This window comes from Equus caballus, chromosome 26 (genome assembly GCF_041296265.1).
Source record: "Equus caballus isolate H_3958 breed thoroughbred chromosome 26, TB-T2T, whole genome shotgun sequence".
Classification (NCBI taxonomy): Eukaryota; Metazoa; Chordata; class Mammalia; order Perissodactyla; family Equidae; genus Equus; species Equus caballus.
This window is the reverse complement of record NC_091709.1, coordinates 46,291,209-46,313,225: the sequence shown is the minus strand read 5'-3', so window position 1 is coordinate 46,313,225 and position 22,017 is coordinate 46,291,209. Positions and strand designations below refer to the sequence as shown.

Below are 22,017 nucleotides of genomic sequence, written 5' to 3'. Positions count from 1 at the left end.
ATTTTAGTATCTCTGAAATAGGACTGTGTCTCACAACTGATGGCATCTTAACCCTAACACTTGGCAGTGCTGACTGTGTTCTGGGTGGCACTAACATCGTGAGGTATCTTACGACTGGTATCCCAGTTTTGGTGAGATATGTTAACTGGTACTACTCAAAATGGAAACTTAAGAAGCAATTCTACATCACTTGACAAGTGAAGAGCTATATAATGCAGATAAAACTGACTTATGCAAGAAGGACTCCTTCAATGCACTCTGAGCACAAAGAAAAGGACGCAGAGCCAAGTGCAGAGAACGGAGAGTGCCATTAAATGTTCCCATCAAAGCTAAATTGCCCAGTTTTTGAAAAATGAGATAAACTACTTAGATCCTTTGAAAAGAATAATCAGCATAGAAAAAAATTATGTGATCAGAAGCTACTTTCATAAAGTGGTACAACTTTCTCACCTGGACAATGGATCAAACCCACAGGGATGTAGAGAAGAGCTGGTTGGCAGGACACAGCTCTGGGACCCTGAACAGAGCACGCTCCTCCCTCCCCAGTCAAATAGGGCGGGCTCTGAGCGAGCTGACCTCGCCTCTCCGCACCTCCAGGTTCCCAGGTGCCAGGCCATCTGGGTACTTTCACCTCACAAGACACCACCAGCACAGGTACCCAACTGTATGGAAACTTCTGCTAACCATGCCACCTCTCCCCAGGCTCACACTGGTAATTAGCCAGGGAGAATGAAGGGTGCATACCAAGCAGGGCTATACACAGCGCTTTAGGTTAAGAGTCTTCTGATTCAGACGAATCCAAGGAGGGGAAAGAACACCCAGGAGTCAGAGCAGGGAGTGCCATGGAGGGGAGCCCTGGAGCTGTGGGTATGAGCAGCCAGGTGCAGGCGGCCGGTTTCCGGGATCAAGGGGCCTGAGCCCCTGGGCGCTGGGCCACTCTCCAAACCGGCAGAGAGCCAAAAGCAATGGACCCGTATGGCACACATGTATGCATGGAAGGAATCTAGAGACTCGCACCATGACGTAAAGCATGGTACCACTTTGTGGAAAGATTAGGGAATAGATCTTTTCTTGGTATGTTTGTTTTCTCCAAAGAGAAAGTACCACTTTGGTAAGTTTGAAAAATAGTGTGTAAAAAGTAGCAGCATCAGTCAGCAGTAGCTTTTCTAGGGGTAAAAAAAGAAAACCTAGGGGCAGGCACTGGCTGCTGCTGAAGTTTCAACTTCCAGTCTGGAGGAGGTCAAAGGCAGCAGGAAGAGGAAACACCAGGCAGGTGCCCACACGGAGACACAGATGCACGACAAAGAACAAAGGTGTGCCCCGTGACTCACAGTGCTCTACCCTATTACCACAGAAGCAGTGTTCGTTCTGTAACTGAAGCCGGAATCCTCCCCAGTGCTGCCTGGGGACCGCAGCCAGCCCCTCCTCTGGGTACCACAGCCCTCACAGTGCTCACCGCTCCCGCACGCTCTGGTTTCCACCACAAGTTCTGCTCAGCAGCTGTAGCGTTCTAATGGCCTCTATCGTCAGAGACTATCGCAGCTTCCTACATTTCCTGCTGCACACCATTTTAAATTTAAGTTTTTACTGAAAAACATCTGCATATTAATTGGTGTGTCCTATGGTGTCTATGTTTCACATGCCATTTACCTCTTACATTGCTCCTTTCTGTGTGTCTGTCTGTCTCGGCTCCCAACCAGAGCCCATGTAAACACCCCAAAGGGACCAGCTCTCCTGCTTCTTCCCTGCCCATCCCAAAGTCCTGACGGAGCTGGGCTCTCTGGCAGCCCAGAACTTCCACAGTGCAGCATCTGAGGCTTTTGGACATTCTAGTGAAACAAATGCATTTAAAACAAAATTGGAGTAATACTTTTTTCATTGATTTCATTCATTTCATTATTCATTTAAAAAAATAAGCTACAAAATACATATAGCGAGATACGTAAAGGGTACAAATCCTAAGCTTAGAGCTCAATGAATTTTTACATATGTAATCGCCACTGAAATCAAGAAACCAACCATTCCCGTTACCCTAGAAGGTTCCCTTGAGCCTTTTCCCAGTGAACACTCACCCCAAAAAGGAACGCTATTCTGACTTCTGTCACCACCAGTGACTTTTGCCTGACTGCTGAGCTTCATACAAACAGAATCCCACAGCACGAGCTCTTCTGCATACAGCTCCTGCTGTCCAGCACAATGTCAGTGGGATTCAGCCTTGCTGAGTCTATCAGCAGCTAGTTCTTCTTCCCTGCTGGGTATCACGCCTCTCTGCGAATATGCCACAATTTACTGATCCATCGCCCTGTTGGCAGGCGTTTGGGTTGTTTCCAGGGTTTGGCTACTCCGGATAAAACTATTTGCAATGCTGCCCCCTCCCTGGCAAGGGAGCCTCCTCAGACTCAGAAGGGCACGGGCAGGCACCATCAGGGGCCCCTCTCCTGCAAGAATCCCGGCAGCAGCTGTGCAGGAGGAGGGCTCGGCACTGGGTCCCTCACGAAGCCTTGTGGGCCTGGGACCACCATCTCCTGTAACAGCCGCACGGATACCGCGAGGTAACAGCAGTTGCCACCAAGGGGGGCCTAGAACAAGGCCTCACCCTCAGGTGTCTGCAGTCTCCCAGTCCAGACACAACCCACACATTGAAGGCGATCTGATCATAAGCCATGTCGTCTGGGTCCATAGTTGCACCAACTCTATCTATTCCTAGGGAAACAGAGCCAGGAAATCAACCAAAGTCAGACCCTCTGCCAGTTCACAAGCTCCTCTGAACATTCCCGTGCTTGTCTTCTGGTTGGCCTCATTTTCTTGAGCACACACCTAGGAATGGGACTGGTGGGTCACAGGACAGGCACGTGTTTAAGCTTTAGCAGACACTGCCACACAGTTTTCCCAAGTGCTTGTACAAATTTACACTTGCATCACTACATGCGAGTTCCAATTTTTCTATCTCCTCACCAACATCTGGTATTGTCGATGTTTTTTAATGTTGTTTTACCCATCATGGTAGAATCTGAGAACTTTTAAAGCCTGATAAACTTTGGAAAAGAGCGGCTGCACCGCAGCCATGGTAACAAGGAACCACTAGAAGCGGTTGTAAGCCTGGTGCAGCGAAGGCGAGCTCACGTCAGTGAGCCAGTCAGGAGCGCCAGCCCCGGCGCCTGAGAGGCAGCCGACGCGGGATGCACGCACTTCATCAAACACGCCAGGAGTGCCAAGTGACCCACACATCTGCAGGTGGTGGCAGCTTGTGTCCCTCTGAAGGCCGCCAGGCCCAGAACCCCCTGCCGCCCAAACCCGACAAGGAGCCACCCTCCGCGCCCCTCTGCGGGCCGAGTCCACACAGCAGAGCTGCAGCTCTGGCATCTCCTCAGCTACCAGGCGGTGGTCTCGGCGTTTCTTGATGACTCACATTCCCTACCAAGAAGGATGCTGAGCACCCTTCCACAGACTTCTGGGCCATCTAGAGAACCTCTCTTGTCAACAACAAACTTTTAAAACTAATTTCTTAATATACTATATTCCTTAGTTTTCTTAAAGCCCCTCCTCTCCTGATAGACTGCTATTATTCTTGTTTTACCATTTTCCAAGCCTAAAATTAAAGACATTCTTTTTATTCTTTCTTTTGCTAAACCTCCACTTTTTATATAACCCAAATAGCTCAAAAACACCGCGTGCTAAGTAAACCCTCGCATGCCCACCCCCGCTGGAGCCATGGCCGCAGCAGAGCATGGACCCTAGAGCCCCCTGCCAGTCGTGTCCCCTTCGCAAACCATCGCTGGTGGGCGCCTCACAACAGACTGCTTTTGCTTAATCTTGAACTTCATATTCATGCAATCGAAACGCACACATTCTCTGGTGTCTAACTTCTTTAGCTCAGTTTCATGTTGGTACGATTCGTCCACTACATTCGTTTTCACTGCTGTATGCTCTTCTGCTATCTGAACACACAGCAGTAACTGCATCCCTTGCGTGTGATGGACATTTGGGTTATTTCCAGTTTCTAGCAATTATGACTAATGCTGCCACGAGCCTTTTTGCACTGTCTTTGAGTACACACGCGCACACATCCTGTGTGCGCCAGGGGCTGACACTGTCGGGTCACAGGGGATGTCTGTGTTTAGCTCCAGCAGGTGCTGCCACACTTTCCAAAGCAGGGGGTCCATTCACACTCCCTCCTCAGTGAATGAGTTCCCTCTCTCCACCCTCACTGACACTTGTCAAGCCTCTCAATGTCAGCCATTCTGGGGGACGTGTGTGGGATTTCACAGTGGTTTTAGCTTGCATTTCACTAGGATTAATGAGATTAAGCACCTCTCACATGGCTTACCGCCCCTTTGGACATCTTCCCTTGCCTCTTCGCTCCTGTGTCAGTCTTTCCTACCTGATCTGTGCAAGTTCCTCACATTCTCTAGATAAGAGCCTCGACTACACAGCCTGTAGACACACTCCTCCACTCTGTGGCCTGCCTTTTCACTCACTGAATGGTATTTACTGACCAAGAGAAGTTCTGATTTTCACGTAGCCCACTTTATCACTCTCTTCCTTTATGGGTAGTGCCTTTTAGTCCTGCTTAAGAAACATTTGCTAACCTCAAGGTCATGAAGATATTCTCCCATATTATCTTCCAGAAACTTTCTTGTTTAGATCAAAATTCCACCTGAAATTGTGGACAGTGTGAGATCAAGATTTATTTTTACATATATTCAGTTGACTCAAAACCATTTTATTCATTGAGCAAGTTTTTCTTGAATTCATTTATTTAAAATCTACCCCAACCGCCTTAGTTCTGTGCTTCATCCTTTCTCCCTCGGATTATGGCAGAAGTCTCCAACTCTTCTCCTTGCCCCACCTGACGCTTCGCTTCTCTCTGCCCTCCGCACACCAGGTCCTAACACCTTTCACAGCACCCCAGCTTCAAACCCACAATGGCTCCCTACTAGCTGGAGAACAAAATCCAACCTTCGAGGTGACATACATTGACCCTCATGCTTCCCTTCCAAATCTGGCCCCCAGCACCTCTGTACCCTCCCCTCCACGCCCTACCTCCCCCCCTTACATTCTACCAAGACCAAGCTCCTTTACGGTTCCTTAAAGGTGACCAAATTGTCTCTACCTGAAATGCACTCTCACACTTGCCCCACGAGCCACATCCACCTGGTGAATTCTTCCTCAGCCTACTCGTTCCATCAAAATGCAAGCTCCACAGGGCAGGGGTCTGGTCTCTCTTGCTCTCTGCTAAAAATACAGCACCTGGAATACATGCTTGCTTGGCATAAAGGAGGCACTCAAGTGAACATCTGTTGAATGAGTGAATCTTTTAAAACCTGGCTCACACAAAAAGCATCCTGAGAAACCTCCCTCCCTCGTACCAGGCCCCGTGTAAATGCTTACTCAGCTGACCAGCGGCACCCGCGCAGAGCTGCTCTCCCTCCTGACGCTGCCCCTCTCCTGAACATTCCTCTCCTGGCCTGGCAGCAGCGTGCTGATAGCCTGCGTGCATGGCTGGCTCAACGTCCTCTTCTCTGGGTTTCCTGAGGGTAGTGGGCCCAGTCTCTTCCTCGTCCGTGCACCCTGTGTCCCAGCCCCGCGCTCACAGCGGTGCCTGGCAGGCAGTTATCTGTCTCTGCAATGATGCCTGGCAGTCCTTTCCTCTAACCCTTTTTCTGCTTCCTGAGAGCCACCAACTCTTGCCGTTCTGCCTCAGCAACACCCTTCACATTTCCCTCCTCCTGCCCATTGCCACTGCTCTTCCAGTGCAGGTCCTCATGGCTCAATGTCACACAACAGCCTCCGCCTGCCCACGGAGGAGTCCGGCGGAGGGTGTGGTACACAGCGAGTACCTGACGACCCTGAGCTGCATTCCTGAGCCACGCCTCGGCTTTCGTCCTCTGTGGGGCCCCAACCTCAGAACACCAATCCCAGTGGGCCAGCCTGGATCACAGGCCTAATCTATTTCCTGTGGCTTAACCTGGAAGCTTCGACCACACGTGGCCCCTGTTCACAAACTGGCCGACTGGCTGGGATGGGCTCTGTGTGCAGCTCTGGCCAGTCTCTAGACCAGGCGGCTCCTCTGGGATGCCAAGGAGTCCTGCTCCTACTCGGCCCACCCTGTGTGCGAACACAGTCAGAACACAAGAGGATAAAAACAAATCAGCCCTGAAGTGAACACATTAAAAAAAAATCATTCGGGCAGTCGATGAAACACACATATAATGGGCTTCTAGAATATATCTTCCTAATATTGTTCTACTTACCAATTTGTTAAAGATTAAAATATATACACATATTACTTTTTTTCTTACCAAAGATGCAGGAAAACAGGCATTGCTAGTATAACTGAGAATGGGACGATCTTTCTGGAAGGCAATTTGACGATATATATTAAAAGCTTTAAAAACGTGTCTCCTTGAACTAGCAACTCTACTTGTACAAACACATCACACAAAGACGGATGTACAAGGACACACATGGCTGTGATCACCAAGAATTTAAAGCGTCCGAGTGTTCACAGCGGGACTGACGACAGCCTGCGCTTCCTCTACAGACGGAAAGGCCACGGGCCCAAAGGGACCTCTCGCTATTAGACTAAGCAATGAGACTTCCTTCTTTGTTTTTTGTATTAAATTTGTATTTTCCAAATTTATACAGAGAATATATTCACCTTGTGGTAAATGGAGGGAAAATTTTTAAATGCTGTAGAAAAAAAGAAATACTCTGCAATGGAGTCATTTGAACTCACACAAAACTGGTCTAATTTTATGGATGTTACTCCTTGATCTCTAACAGCCATATGGGGCAGGTACAATTTCCATTCTTATGGATTTTCAATCAGGGAGCTCACCTAAGGCTCTTAATTGGCACCCCCGGGGTGTGACTCCAGGCCCTACCACAAAGGTAGGGCTTGTTCCCACGGCATCTGGCCACCACACTGCCTCCTACTCTCAAAGAAGATACTTTAAATCAACTGACAAATCAACCAGGAAGTTACCGGGACATGCTTTACAAGCCATGAAAGTAAATATATACAGCATTTTCTGCTAAAGAAATGTCACAATTAGAAATGCACAAAATGGTTGCAATACTGAGGCTTTGGGCTTAAAATGGATTAACATAAGTGTAACCCTAAAAGAACCACACGCAGGCCCAGTCTGCAGCTGGCCGAGTCCCTAGCTTCTGTCCCCACAGCTTGGCCCACGGCTGGGATGGCACCAGTGTGAGCCACCTCGGCCCTGTGTGTCAGAACCAAAGCTCAACGCTGGCCTCTGGCCACTGATGGGAACATGAACAAGTATCCACCAGAACGCTAGCCTAGTCCCAGGGAAATGAGGCTACTCTCAAGCGTAGAATCAAACGTACAGAAAAAGGAAATAATTTTGAGTCTTTTGAATTTTGAATGTTTCTACAAAAATTTAAAAGAAACTCTAAGAATAAACTTTTTAAGTTAATTGACAACTGTAAAGCTTATTTCAGACGTAACAATCTTCCCGCACCAAAACGCCAGCCTACAGGAAGAATCGTGGATGAGAAAGTTGAGGGAATAATTTCGTGCTTCAAGCATCGCACAACCTCCACAGTCTCATGAGAACGCTGGCACCTGAGTTTACAGGGAACTCTCTGTCCTTTGAAAGGAAATACTCCAGAAGATGTTAACAAGGAAGGTCACGCTAAGACCTAACTTGTATGAAGGGCTGATGACGTGCAGGCACTGTGCTAACGCTCCCTGGACACACGTTATCTCATGGGTCCTCACAATCCAAATGGCAGCTACTGGTTTGCCCCATCTCACAGATGGAAAAGCAGTGCAAAGGGTAAGTCAACCAGTCAAGTCCTGGCGGGAAGCGGGGTGGGATCTGAGGGCAGACAGGCTGCCTCCAGAGACCACCCTCCCAGCCTCTGTGCTGGCTGTTTTCCTAAAACCTGACCCTCACGAAGGACACCTGACAACTGGACTCGAGTCACACCTTCAAGGAAAACACTTCTGAAGTGAAAAAGAAGTCACCAGTGGAGCTCTGCAAGAGAACAGCATTCACGTCAGCGTTGGTCAAACGAGAGAGCAAGACGAGAGAAGATCGTGCAGGCCTATCTACCCATGGGACGGGGGTCTGACAAAGGAGCGCGGCGACTCCAAGCCCAGGCAGTTTAGCAGGCAAGGCACATCCAAGAGGCCTAGCTACCTCGTCCACTAGGCTGACAAATGCAGACACAGGTGACAGCGCAGGCATACACGGCAACTAGCTGGTGGGGCATGAGGGGACAGGCACCAAGCAGTTGGATCATTAAGGAGAGAGACGGAGAAAGCGAGCAGTGGGTGGTGTGTCCTCCTTGAATTCAGCATTCAGCTTTGGTCAACTCATCTAAGAGGGACATAGCAGAACCAGAAAAGAGCAATAAATGTAATAGAAAGCAGGGACAGCCTCTACTCAAGGAAAGATCTAGATGACGATGACCATTTCATTCAGAAAGAAAAGAGCCAGGGGAAAGAACACTGCAAAGGATGTGAGGTGCACGCAGCATCACAAAGCAGTTAAGAAGCCCTCAGTGCACGCCCACACAGAGCCCGAGAGCCGAGGGCCCAACCACATCACGCTGACACACTGCCCCTGAGCCACAAGCACCTCTGAGGCACCTGTTACTTGCACGTTTCTCTTTCCAGCCAAAAGGGTAATAATGCACCCGTGTGTATTCACTTCCACAATGGCCCGGGAGGTCACAGAGCTCAGGGGACAAGCTAAGTCGGGCAGAAGGACCCACTGTGCACTGGGAGAGCTGACAGGTGGAGGCAAGTGTGCTGCTGGGCAGTGAACGAGGGAGACAGCTAACATGCCCTCCGGCAGCCCCACCTGCACTGTCTGGACAAGCCGGAATGAGAAGGGCTCCAGGAGGGGACAGTTGCAAGTGAGCAACGACATGAGAAGAAAAGGCACCGCCACCCCGACTCTATGCTGCATGTCCTGGCTGGCCTCCCAGCTCCATTTTCCACTTCCCCCTGCTGTCAACAGCTCCCCCGCCTCCCGGCCTCCAGAAGGCCTGCAGGAGATCAGAGCAGAGGAGGAGAGGGAAGTGGTCGTAGGTGCCCGGCTCCTTCCTGCAGAGACAGTAGCCCCTCAGCAGGAGGGCCCAGCCCCTCACGGCAGCCCTCTCCTCCTCGGCCTGGCTCTGGCAACGCCTCCTCTCCTCTCTGCAGGCCAGCAGCCACCTGATGACTAGTCAACTTTCAAAGGCAAGAAAAAGAAGGTGAGAAAGATTCTTAAACACTCTTGAGTTTGTGACGGGCTGGGCTCAGCACTGCCCACCGTGGTTTCCCACACCTGCCTGAAGCTGAGCAAGAGCACTTCCTAGTGAACCCCCCCAGGTCTCCCCATTTGAAAGTGCCAAGTGTGAACTGCTTGGACTCTAATACCCCAATTTTCCCCCAATCCACTAACAAGACTGAATCTCTAAACCAGGTAAAATCTCCAGACACAGATGAACACAGACAGCCCTGTCCTAGTAATGAACAGTTATCTCCCAGCCCCCTTGTCTGCCCAGCTAGGTCGGAAGAGCAAAAGCCGATTATCTAAATCTACTCAGAGGGAGCCAAAGAAAATCATTATTTTTCCTCCTTCACTTGATCGGATGTCTAAGGCAAGAAAAATAATTTGATAAAAATTCTTAAATTCTTGAGTTTATGCCTCACCTAGGCCAGGTATTTCTTATTTAGAAATTAACTAAAATAATTGCTCTTCATTTGGTTAAGAAAAAGTTTAAATCTCTTTAGATTATTTCAAACCAAGTGTTGAGCCTGTTATTTAGTATTCTAGGGTACACAAAACAGACGCTACTAAGTTACAAACGACTAGCCCTCCCAAGGGTGCAGCCAATGCGGTTAAGGTGCCCTCACCGTCTAAGGCCGTTAGAGAGGGCCCCCGGGAGCCCTGGTGTGGAGCACAACAGAAGGGACACTGCCCTGGCTTCGACAGTCGGGATTCTGTGACTAGTTGTGTCACGGGGTAAGTTACTGACTGCTTCCAGACCCACTCTCCTCATCTGCAAAACGGAATAGACACCCGCTGGGCCTGTGACCAGGGGACCGGGGCTGTGGGTATCCGTGGATCCTCTGAAGCTACACGGAACATTTCCTATGTGCACGTGTGCGTTTCTCTGGGTAGACAGGTCACTCAAACAACAGAGGTGAGAACCGCAGACCAGACAGTCGTCAAAGTTCCCCTACCTCACTCAAATGCTCACGACTCATGGGAGTAAAGGAGCTCAGGAGCCCTGGGGCAAATGAAGCTTCAAAGGCAAATATTTCCTACAGATAAGCAGTGTAGAGCCTCACTGACTGGCTCTTTCACACACACATGCACACACATACTTACAATGTCCCTTCCATTAAACTTCGTGCTACTGATTAATGTGGCACAGCCTGCTGCGTGTCACTCACATTGTTACCCGCATGCTCATGTGCAAAATGAAAAGATAGTTCTGAAAGAAATGTCTACCTACAAAACCTAGTTCTGCACGTCCATGAGGTGAGTAATCTTGATCAGAGAAGACCAGCTCCTACGGAATAAGCCAGTTATCTTAAAAAGTAATTTTAAGAAACTGATCTAAGAGGCTCGCTTTGGGCCAACAGGAACTCCACCATGCTGAGAGCAGAAATTATATTTTCAAGCAATTAATTAATCAATGTACAGAGTAACTACACAAATAATACGCTAAAAATTAAAGACATTCAGAAAAAGAAAAATCCTTCCTAAGCACCAACAGTTCAATGCCTGGGATTTCAAGGTTCAGAGTTTTCTGTTTGAACAATGAAGAAACGGGTAAATTGGGAAAAGAGACGACTCACTTCCAAGAGCTTCAGCTCCTGCACACAGCTGTGCAGCAGCTCTAGGGCGCGCTGAGCCACCTCCCACGGCCTCTGCAGGAAGAGGAGCAGGGTGCACTGGCGAGAAAACAGGTAACTGCGCAGATCTAACAGGGTGGCTTCTTGCCTCTGTATCAATTCACGCTTCTCCATATCTATGGGCTTTCGGAGGATCAATCCATTCCAGCTCTTCACCGGCTGGCAGAAAAAAGTCAGCCAGTTGGCACCATCTAAACAAACACACATCATGAAAGGCGCTGACTAAGATTACTTCACCTTCTGAGAGTCTTGCTCAGGACTATGAGACCTCGTATACCAACGGGCAGCTTAACAATCAGTTGCTCCCTAGCCACTGGCCCGCCCCCCTTGGTCTGGCGTGGAACTGGGCTAGTGATGCAGGCCTGGGGTAGTTACCACAAGTATACCCACTTAGTACTCGGCATTTGATGATGAGCACAGGGACCATGCCCAGGTCAGGAACAGCTTGGGAAGCAATCAGAGTCAGATGGGTTAAGTGGTCAGACAGACCTCAGGCTCTGTGGTCAGTCAGCTCTGAGAAGGCTCCAGGCCTGGGCCGGAGCGTGCTGTGCTAGCTCACCTCTACCTGTGTGCTGGAGAGCAGCCTGTTCACGGGGCCATGCTGGTCTTTTTTGCCTTCCTTCGTCCCACACTTTTCCTTACTTATTTAAGCCTCACGCTTGCCTCTAACTCAACCATGTCAACTACCTGAGTCATGCTCCTAGAGGAAAGGACAAGGAAGATGTAGACGTAGGAAGAGGAGGGGAAAAAATTCTTGCCTATCAAAAATTGCCAACAGGACTCCCCAATTCTAACTTATTGTCTTAAGACTCAAATATGATCTTAAAATAAACATAAGAATCTACAATAACAAGTCATTCGACATTCATGAAAAAAATGTTTAATCCATTTTTCTGACTCCAAAAAGGAGGTTATCATAACCATGTCATTTGATGTTCCTATCAGGAAGCGACTCTATATTGGCATACTGATGCTACTAAATAGCTGAAGGGGCAACTACAACTAACAGCATCCTTCATCCAACGGAACGTACACTCAGAGCTATTTACCTGAAGGCTGAGTGAGGCGCTTCCCCACCCCTCAGAGTCCCTACACCAACGCCCCATCCTCAGTACTCTCCCGGCTCACTGCCATGTTTCGTTCAGGCCTCAGTCCAATGCCGCCTCCTCAGAGAACCTCTCAGACCGTCCTGTCTGAATGAGCCAGCACCTGCTGTCACTCTAGCCCCTTCCCCTGGAGGCTCTTTTGCAGCCTGCGCTTAACAGTATTAGTGAGTGACTTCAAGTTATACGTGTATTTTCTTTGCCTATTCCCCCTTCACGTAAAGTCCATGAAAGAAGGGATTCTGTTTTGCTCCCTACTCTATTTAGAACAGTGCCTGGCATAGTGGGCTCTCAATAAGTGTTTGTTGTATAAATGAACAAAAATGAACAATTTTATCATTTAGCTGTGAAAGGTGGTCCAGGCTTACTCCTAGATTTTAAATTGCCCCAGATTTATTTTAAAACTGAGGGAACAAAGAAATTATGTGAAATATAATGTAAGAAATATGTAAGATATTTAAAAGATATATATGTATAGTATGGATATGTAAAATCTAAGAAATGTAATTTTACCTCTTCTAAAATTTTTTTATTCTGTTAGTAAATATTTTGCTTTGGTTATATGTTTATATTTCTGTCTTAGCAAAGTAAGGGATCCAAACCTGAACTTCATAACCATTGGTTTGGAGTGGGACCCAATCAGTGACATTTCATCATCATCTCCAGAACAAGGACAGTGTCCCTGGCTCAAGCTGACTGTCCCAGCACCTCATCTTCCCACAAGTTTTCTAGCAGATGTTATGGTTCCTTGAGATCAGCCCTTTCTTCAGACACTGGGACAAGGGTTTTCAAAGATGGCTATGACAGCACTGCTTGTGGTGGCAGGAGTGGAAACAACCCAAATGTCCAAGACCAGGGGATGGCTGCACACATGTGAACAAATCCACACTGGGAAGCACTAGGCAGCTATGAACAAAGATAACTCAGAAACTGACCTGTGACCTCGGAGACACGCCTGTGAGGGGCTGTCAATAAGAACAGGCTACAGACAAATTTCTATATAAAACGATGCCATTTCTCTCAAAATAAATGTCAACCAACAAACAGGACAATTATAAACTTTCTTTGTATATGGTTTCATTGTACTAATTTTGTACTTTTAAAAGAATTTAAGACATTGTTTAAAAGTTTTAAAAAAAGATGAATACCCATTACACTGGTGTCATAGAAAACTCACTGCACAAGCGCTCCAATATTACAAAGACAGTCTCTCAGGAGAAGTAAGACTCCCAGGCTTGTGCTGGCGAGGGGCCCGGAAGCAGGGGCACCACCAGTACAGAAATGACACTTTATGCCTGAAAAACGTCTTAAACATTTCATTACTTAAGATCCTTCTCAAAGTCTAAGTGACTAATTCCTAATTCTCATTTCATTTCCTACAGGAACCATTCCAGTTCCCATAGGAATCTACATGATTCGTATAAAAACATCAAATGATTTAATCATTGGTTAAAGACATGGCAGTTTCCAAACTACTGAAAAGTGGGAAAAACTACGCTGAGAAAAGAATTTGCTTCCAAAACTTCACTACTCACCCCCAGCACCAAAGTTGACAACATACTGAGAAAACAGGGCGTCCAGCTCGTCATACTGCACCAGGGCATCTTCAAACTGCTGCAGCATCTCAAAAACAAAGGCAAGTTCCTCCTGTTCACCAAAAAGAAGTTTTAAAAAAGGCAAAAACATAACTCAGTTTTGTGAAACAGTACATAGCTACTGCAGATTACACCAGAGGAAAGCAGGCAGCATTGCGAGGAACGCTCGCACGACGCTGAGTGACAATCCACTCGGTGACCACAGCACGGCAACACTCACGCGCGCCCAGAGAGGAGGCAGGAGAGAAGTGGGAGGAGGCCAGCGTGACTGCTGGAGACCCTCCATGGCCCAGCCGCAGCACGGGACACGCCAGTTCCCCTCTCATCCTTGCTATCTCCCTTGCCATCCCAGACATTTTTTAACTGGAATTCTTCCATATGGAAGAGCTGAACCTTTGCCTCCATTTACTTATTTAACCAACGATTTATTTATAGCCATGCAGACTCATGGATATTAATTTTATTCCATGGGTTAAAATCCAATTCTATCGTTATTTATTTTGCTGCACAAACTGCTCCAGCTTTGGCCATTAGGAGGCTCCTTTAGGTGCTGCTTACGTTCTTTGACGGACCTCCATCTCTTTTTGTGCACTTACTTCTTTCTGGTTCTACAACATATTCCAGGTCCATCTTGAATTCTCCTTGCCCCAGGCCCAGAATCAACTACTTCTACAGGGAGCCCTGGCACCTTTTATTGGAGAACGGAGTTTGGAAACCAAGATCCTAACACTAGGTGTGCTCATTGTTACTGGAGTCATTTTTTCTAGGCACTATCAAAGGACAGAGTAAAGAAATACATGTACGTGTGCCAACCCTCACACACACACATACATCTATATTTCTGAATTTATCTATCTACCTATCCATCTATCTATCCATCCATCCATCCAACCATGGGTTCACATTGATACGTCAGATTCTTATCCAATTCCACTGGGTTCATTCAGACTCCCCCTTTCTTGTTTGTAACTCTTAGACACTAAGTTTACTAAGCTTGAAGGGTGGAGAGACAGGGCAATCTGGAAGGTCTGCAATGGGTCAATCACTCGGAATGGTGAACACATTCCAATTCCCTACGACTACCAATCATCCAAGTACCACTAAGCACCAGAAGAAGAGAAATACCAGAATTTCTAATCAGAACTAGTCTTTTATTTATTCAAAGTGTATTATTTCATCAGCAATTAATACATATCTGATTTTTAAATATGAAAATTATACTTTTTCAGTCAAAATAGGGTGAACAAGAATAAGGGACCTTAAGAGCAGCCTTCTTGTCACCTCCTGCAGTGTTATCCCCAAATTATACTGTCACACCCCTTTGTTCACTTCTCTTCTCAAAAGAGAAAAACAGCTGAGTGTGGACTACAATTTTAAAAACCTAAACATTTTGTAAACTATGGTAAAGAAACTAGCTTAAGATGAGCTTTTTATTAGAACCTAAGGCTATAAGACTACACCACAGAGGAAATACTCCTAGGCAGTCATAATCTCATCCCAGTGCTGGGCAGGTGGAGGGCATCTTCATCACCAGGGCCATCACCACCGCCAGGGCTCCCCTGCCTGAGTCACTCCCACGGTGGACGCCCCACAAGGCCCAAGACACTAACAAAACCACAATTAGTGTCAAATGGCCTGAGGACAAGGCCATTTCAAAAAAGGCTGGATGCCAAGCTCTGAAGCGGCAGGGGAGCTGATGACGTAATTACTCAGGAGACCATCTCTGCTCTCTGCTGGACAGGCCAAGAGACTGAAACATCTGTTAGCTACTACGTTGCCTCTTAGTTTGAAAAACTGTGCCAATAAGAATTACCAGAAGAGAGCTGCCTATTAAGAAAGACAGACAGGGAAGGAGAGAAGAAGGAAACTGTCTAGTTCTATAATTAATCAAGTACCTGAACCATGAAATATTCACAAAAGCTCCAGCCTGGCTCAGTCCTCTTCTCCCTCAAGGTTCTCATGTCATCCTCAAACTTGCCTAAGTTTTTGGTAAAAGACATAAGAAGCAATGTCCTGAGTTTGGTCAGGAAGGCATTCCAGGATTCCTGAGTTCGAGAAGAGTCCTTCAAGGGGTCGGAGAGCACGACACACCTGCAGAGACATGAACGGACTATCTGGAAAATACTCTCCAAGCACAGTACCACTGCCCAGGTGCCACCATTCTCCTGGAGTGAAAACTGATTCCTTTCCTCCCCTTCCTTTCCTCCTCCCCCCTCCCTGCCTTTCTTCCTTCTTTAACTGGTGAAAGACATCAGGCAGGCAGTGAGAAATCAGCCGAGGAAAAGGCCTCCTCAAGAACAGGTTTGATGCCCCATGAGCAGTAACTACTGTTCCGAGAGTTGCTGTAGAATGGACTGGAAAGGGGAGAGGGATTTATGACAAGTCTTGAGTCTTAGACCCTGCCTCCAGGGATCTCTGTAAAATAAGGTGATTATATCACACTTAGTTGCCAAACCTTGTTTTCCCTGCTCCCTTCAAAAATCTCTAGTTCCTTGTAATTGACAGGATAAAAGTTAGAAAGCAATAACATGGCACACGACGACCATTATAACATGGATCCAACCTAGGTGTCTATGGCTTGAATTCTTAGTGAACTTCTCACGCTCTCCTCTCTCACCTAGCACGCTCCCATTCACCCTTCAACCCCGGCCCAGCTGACACATCCTCACTGAGCCCTCCCCACCCCCTCCCCCCCAGCTGCTCTGCCTGCTCGGCCCCCACTGTGATTACACCTCGACCACGGGAGGGCCACGTTGTAAACACCTTCTCTCTCTGTAGGTCCGTCTCTCCCACCAGACTGGGAGCTCCTCAAGAGCAGGGTTAATAAATAAGTAATAAGTAAAGGCTTAATGAATATGGCTGAACATATAGGTGTGATACAATCTCACTACAAAAAGACTGCATCTGTGGTGTAAAAATACCAAAGGCATAAAACTAAGAGAGTTTCCAATGGATTTGGAAAAGGCAACATACTCATCTAACAGGTTGGAAAAGGTAACTAACTTTATCCTTGATAATAATAATTTAGAAATATGAATAAATCTGAACTGAGAAATAATTTTAAAATATTGATGCTAGGAGCGTCAACATTTCTCCTCAGTAAATATTTCACCTGAATCACCAGCAAGTAGCAAAAAGAAGAGATTCTAAGTTTCACTGTCTCTGTGCCCCCTCACGCCCTCTGGAGGAAGGGCTAATCTGTGGAATCATAAGCCAGGAGACAAAACAGGGGAAGCAGCCCACGCTCTAGCAGACCCACCAGGTGAAAGGTCAGCACCGGGAAGACAACTATCAAATCGGCAGCTGGCTGTGATTCCAGTCACTCCACCCCTCTGAGAATATTTCTGCCCCTGACAGATGAAGGGGTCCAGTCAGCCCACTCCTAAGATCCCAAAGGGCTAACATGTATTTATTCAATCTATGAACTGCTGGAATCTATCAGTTCAGTAGTTTATCCTTAAGGCATTCTCAAGGACTGTAACTATCAACATTTATTGCTCACCAGACACAGAATTCTCCCTATGCCTACAGGGTGGAGTAGAAAAGGAAACAAACACAAACACCAATCATCAAAACAAAATTTTTTTTCAGTGACCTGGTACTTATCACTCAGACAATATACTCATTATATTCTCTGTCCCTTATTACGTCCTTCAGCATTTACTGTTGCCAGACCTTCTTCTCCTTTTATTAATAAGAAAGAACTATGCTTCAGAAATTCACATCAAGCCTAGATGGTTGGCTCAGAGACGGAGAGCCCAGGCTGGTGGGCCCAATCTGGAGGAGAGCAGCGTCTTCACAGGGCCTGCTGCACGGCTGTCCCGAGGCGCAGCACAACGAGTGGCTCCAGGCCGGGTCTCTGCCAGTCACTGGGACAGCTGCTGGCACAATTAATAAGCCAACCCTCTGATTTAGCGATACTTACCAAAAGCCTGAAAAATGCACAAAACCTTTTACCGAGGACTGTTCCTTTTAGAGATTTAGCCTAAGGAAATAATTAAGGATGTATACACCATCTAAGCTAGAAGGATGTTTATAATATTGTTTACAATAATAAGTAAGCAGTAACTTATACGTCTAGCAGAAGACTGTACAAATACCTTACGTGCCTTGATACTGTGAGAAACCATACACTCGTTAACGATAGGGTACAGACGCACATTTACTGCTGATGGCAAAATTTTTACAACGTACTAAATGAAAAAAGCAAGCACAAAACATTATGCGTAAAAAGTCTGAAAGATACACCAAACACTAACAGTTAATATCTATTTTCCTTTCGCTTATTGTCTTTTTCTAATAATTCTACAATAAACATGTAATATTTATAATCATAAATTAAATACAAGATTAAAGTTAAAAAAAAGGTAAGCCACTTCAGGGCCACGTGTTCTGATATTTCCAAAGGCCGGAAGTTATATTACCTAATAAAACAATTGTCAATACAGACATTACTAAATTCAAATTTATGAAAACGTGACCCAGGTTTTTACATTAAAAAATGAAGTACAGATTTGTTAAAGGTGGCTTTGCAAACTGACGAAAATCAAAATGTTAGATGGTATGTTTAAATATTAAAGATGAAATGTTAAAGACTTTAGTAAGTTAAATTTTACGTATAACGAATAGTCATTAAAAGCAAGTTAGTTTTAAATAGGCTCAGCAGAAACATACTTTCGGCAATTAGATAAAAAAATAATAATGTAGGCTTAAAAGCAAGCAATAGGCACTTTGAAAAATCATACAATTTGAACATTTCATAAGTTTAGACTAATACCCACCATTAGTACCAATTTATTTACTTAATAAAATCCCAAACAAATATGATTTGTTTTATTAACAACTGAAAGGCCATTTGGTTTGATTTTTGGCTCCATCTCTTGCTTCACTATGCCATGCTGGCCCACTTTTCCTTCAGCTGGTGAAACAGAGCTCTCTTCCCTCCAGGCCCAGGGCATCTATTCCTTCCTTCAGAACAAAAATGTTAGTGTACCTGCATTGCAGTGAAGGAACGGACACTCAGTTACGGAGCATCTTGATAAAACGTCAAGCTGATTCCTTTGTGATAACTAATTTATGAATAACAGACCTTAGGAAAAAATTCCCAAAGTCCAGATTGCACAAAATTTCTCTAAGATAAACCATAAGCTGGACAATCTAATATTTAATTCAAACTATAAATAAGGCAAGTTTGAACATTACTATGTACTCAGTATTGTGTGGAACATAAAAACGAAGTCCACCTATGGCTCCTTCCTTAGAAGAATTGTCAGTTCGTTGGGTGGCCCTGACAAGATGCAGCCACAGAATAAAGGAGCCATGTGGCAGTGTCTGGTTGGTACTCCCAGCCACATACACTCAGGATCTCTTCCTTCAACTCCTATGCATCCTTCATTTCTTAGCCCCACTGCTGCTTTCTCAGGGCAGCTCCATTAGCCCCCAGAGCAGTCCAGCTCTCCTACTCCAGGCTCTTGCTGCACTCTGGAACCCTCCCACTGAGCATGTGTCACCATGGTGACCAAAGGTGTGGTGACCACAGATGTGGCAACCACAGTCGTGGCGAGCTGGGGGTGGAGTAATGCCTGTTTCTGCCACTAGACCACACTGTAGCAGTGCAGGGAGCAGGGTCACCACTACACCCCCGGACCTGGGCGAGTTAAAGCGCTAAACTAGGAGAGGCAGACGGTAAATTATATAAGTGTCAGGCTGGGAATGGCATCGCCAAAGAGGAAGGACGACAACAGGACTCAGACAGGGATGAACAAGAGGGGAAAGGAAGTCCGTGCAACAAAGTGGCCACCAGAATTTCCGAGTCACTTTCAAGTTTCCGAAGGAGAGTAAGTCAGCATTTTATAGCTTGTTTTTAGGAACCCTTAATAGGTGATATGGTAAACAAACAAAACACAGGGTTCCATAGCTACAAAACATTTAAGGAATCCTGCTGTACACAGGACTGTAGGACTTCGAGAAGCCATTCTTGTGCTAACACCCATTACCAATCTTCAGAAAGGGGACCCACTGTGTGGTCTCTTCCACGGTCACTGAGCCACTGGACCCGCCCCTCCCACGCCACACACAGGGCGTTACTGCTCACAGTTCTTTGCCTGCCAGAGCAGGAGGGGAGGGCCCTGGTCTCTTGGGCACCCCCATCACATGCTCCAGGTCAGGAACACTACAGCTGCTCAGAGTAAACTTTCATCGCTACCCAGGAGCCAGCATCATCCAGCTATCAGCCCAAGGAGGGAAAATTAAAGATACACTTACCTGTCACTCTGTTTATTACAAAAATCATTTCTTATTTTGTCCACAATAGAAGTTCGGGGAAGGATGTTGGTTTTGTTTTTTTTCTTGGCATCATTTTCAACTACCACTATTAACCAGTCCACAGAGCTATGAGCTTTCAGAACATTCTGCCACTTGGTAAGGTCGTCTTTTACTGTAGCTTTATACACTTCAGTATCCTAAAAATAAATAAGTCACTGTGAAAGCAAGTTAATCAATGTGCTTTAGTTTACAGGGCAAAACGTGTCTGATAACAGAGAACACAGAGGCCGCAGGGCCTTATGGCTCCGACACAGGGACACTCCATGTAAAGCCCAGCACTGGCCACACCTGTGGGCATTCTGGGCAGGCTCAGCACCATGCCCTCGGTGCACATGGTCCCCAGATACTCCTGACACTGAGGGAAGGTCCTCCAAAGTTATGAGGAAGAGACTGAGAGTTAGAGAGCTCGGTGAGTTGCCACAGTGACAGAGTCTACTAGGTAAGTTGGGACCTTCAAACCCAGGTCTCTATGGCCAAAGGCCCTGAACCCGACCACTGCATGAAGCCCATCCAGTCGTGTGTCCTGCCTTGATGGCGGAGGCGAGCAGCTCCTCCTGCTGCAGGCTAGCTGTCATCGTGCTGGCTAGTTGTCACTGCAGGGCCAAGACCGTTTGTAGGAAGCCAAGGCCTGCCTCCCGGCAGTTTTCTCTGCAGCCCCTCAGCTCTCTGCAAGCCCCTAAAACCACTCTAACCTCGATGCCACTCACAGACCATGTCAGGGGCAAGGCCGCTTCCAACGCAAACCCAAGGAAAGAGCACAACCTAGTGCTTCTTGCAAGCTCTTCTGATTCCCAGGGATTGACAGAGGAGCCATCCTGGTCCTAAAAATCAATGCTCCTTCTGACTCAGAGGCCCAAACATCACCTGCCAAAGACAGCACCCCACCTGCACAAAAGCCAGTGAGTCCATCCTCAGTCCTCTTCCAGAAAGAACAGGGAAACAGGAACTGTCCTTGCTATGTCTAACTCTATTGATAATTGCTCTTAGGCTCCGCAAATCCACTTGGCAGACTCAGAGAGAAAATCTAAAACCAAGATGCTTAATTCCTTTCAAAATTAGGCATCTAAAAACCTTTGAGAACTATAATTAATACCTCTATTTAAATATATCCTTTCCCCTCTTTTAACAGAAAGATTCCTTATCATCCTGCCTGTATTTTCTCTGGATTTTTCACTCTCTTGAACAACGCTCATACAGACATGTGCTAATGTGATTATCCACGAATGAGTTAAATCTCAAATTCTATATCCAGTCCCACTTTTGGTTTAATTAATAGTGAAAAGATCCAAAGGACAGTGCTTATAATTTTAGTCTGATTTTAAAAATTGCCATGTCCTCAGTTTAAATGAGAAACAAATACAATCTGAAACGACCTTTTGCTAAAAAATTAAGATGAAAACTATCTTGCAAAAATCAATTTTCTGCGAATTCACATCCATCAGTTACGGCGTCTCCTCCAGAGACTGGCGGTTCTTAGGACTTGAAGATGAGGTTTACAATGCTGGTGTGCTGTCAGAACTCCAAGAGCCCGGATACATCACACCTGGAAAGTGAAACCAAAAGGCCAGAGGGCTGGCAGCCACAGACCCCACAGCCTTAGAGTCAGTGAGCAGACACCAATCACAGGGCCCCACCAAGTCAGGGAGCCGGGAAGGGCTGTGAAAGCTCCAGGTGCCCCCCACCCGACTCCAGGCCCACCCCCAGCCCCGCTCTCCACACCAGGGAGGGACTGCTGCACCCCCTGAGGGGACACCAGTGTCCCTTCTTGGGACACTCCGCTGGGCAGTCTGCCAGGACTCTCAGGAAGAGACCTCACTGAGCAGCAGGGCAGAGTTCCCCAAAGTTCTGAGGGAATCAGGAGTACACAATCTAGCTCACCACTCACGACAGAGAGCAAACAGCAAACATCACTACAAAGACTTGGTGACTCCTCAGGAGAGGAGCCCACGCTGAGCCAGTGACATTAAGGGTCCCTAAGGAAACAAGCTAAAAGAAGAAGAACCCACTAGTGGGATGGTGGGGAAGGGGTCCTGATGGGGGACAAGGAGCAGCCCCGCCCCAGCACCAGAGACAAGCAGAGCGAGGAGGGTATCACAGAACAAGATGT

General features: G+C 46.8%; 1 protein-coding gene across 12 annotated transcripts in view; it reads right to left on the bottom strand.

Annotated features, from left to right (window-relative positions):
• TRAPPC10 (trafficking protein particle complex subunit 10) overlaps nt 1–22,017 on the bottom strand; it is a 102,273-nt gene that overhangs the window by 43,366 nt on the left and 36,890 nt on the right. For 3 of the 12 annotated variants that reach the window (XM_023630264.2, XM_070252439.1, XM_070252440.1), the window contains 4 exons: nt 19,851–20,047; nt 15,482–15,677; nt 13,527–13,638; nt 10,832–11,079 (listed from right to left, as the gene is read on the bottom strand). The exons of 1 other annotated variant lie outside the window; for it this stretch is intronic. In XM_023630264.2, the coding sequence (XP_023486032.1) occupies nt 10,832–11,079; nt 13,527–13,638; nt 15,482–15,677; nt 19,851–20,047 (753 nt within the window). Of the gene's footprint in view, nt 1–1,650; nt 2,078–10,485; nt 10,543–10,831; nt 11,080–13,526; nt 13,639–15,481; nt 15,678–19,850; nt 20,048–22,017 lie in introns of those variants that run through there. 8 more of the 12 variants (XM_023630263.2, XM_070252438.1, XM_070252446.1 and 5 more) reach the window with 6 other exon arrangements.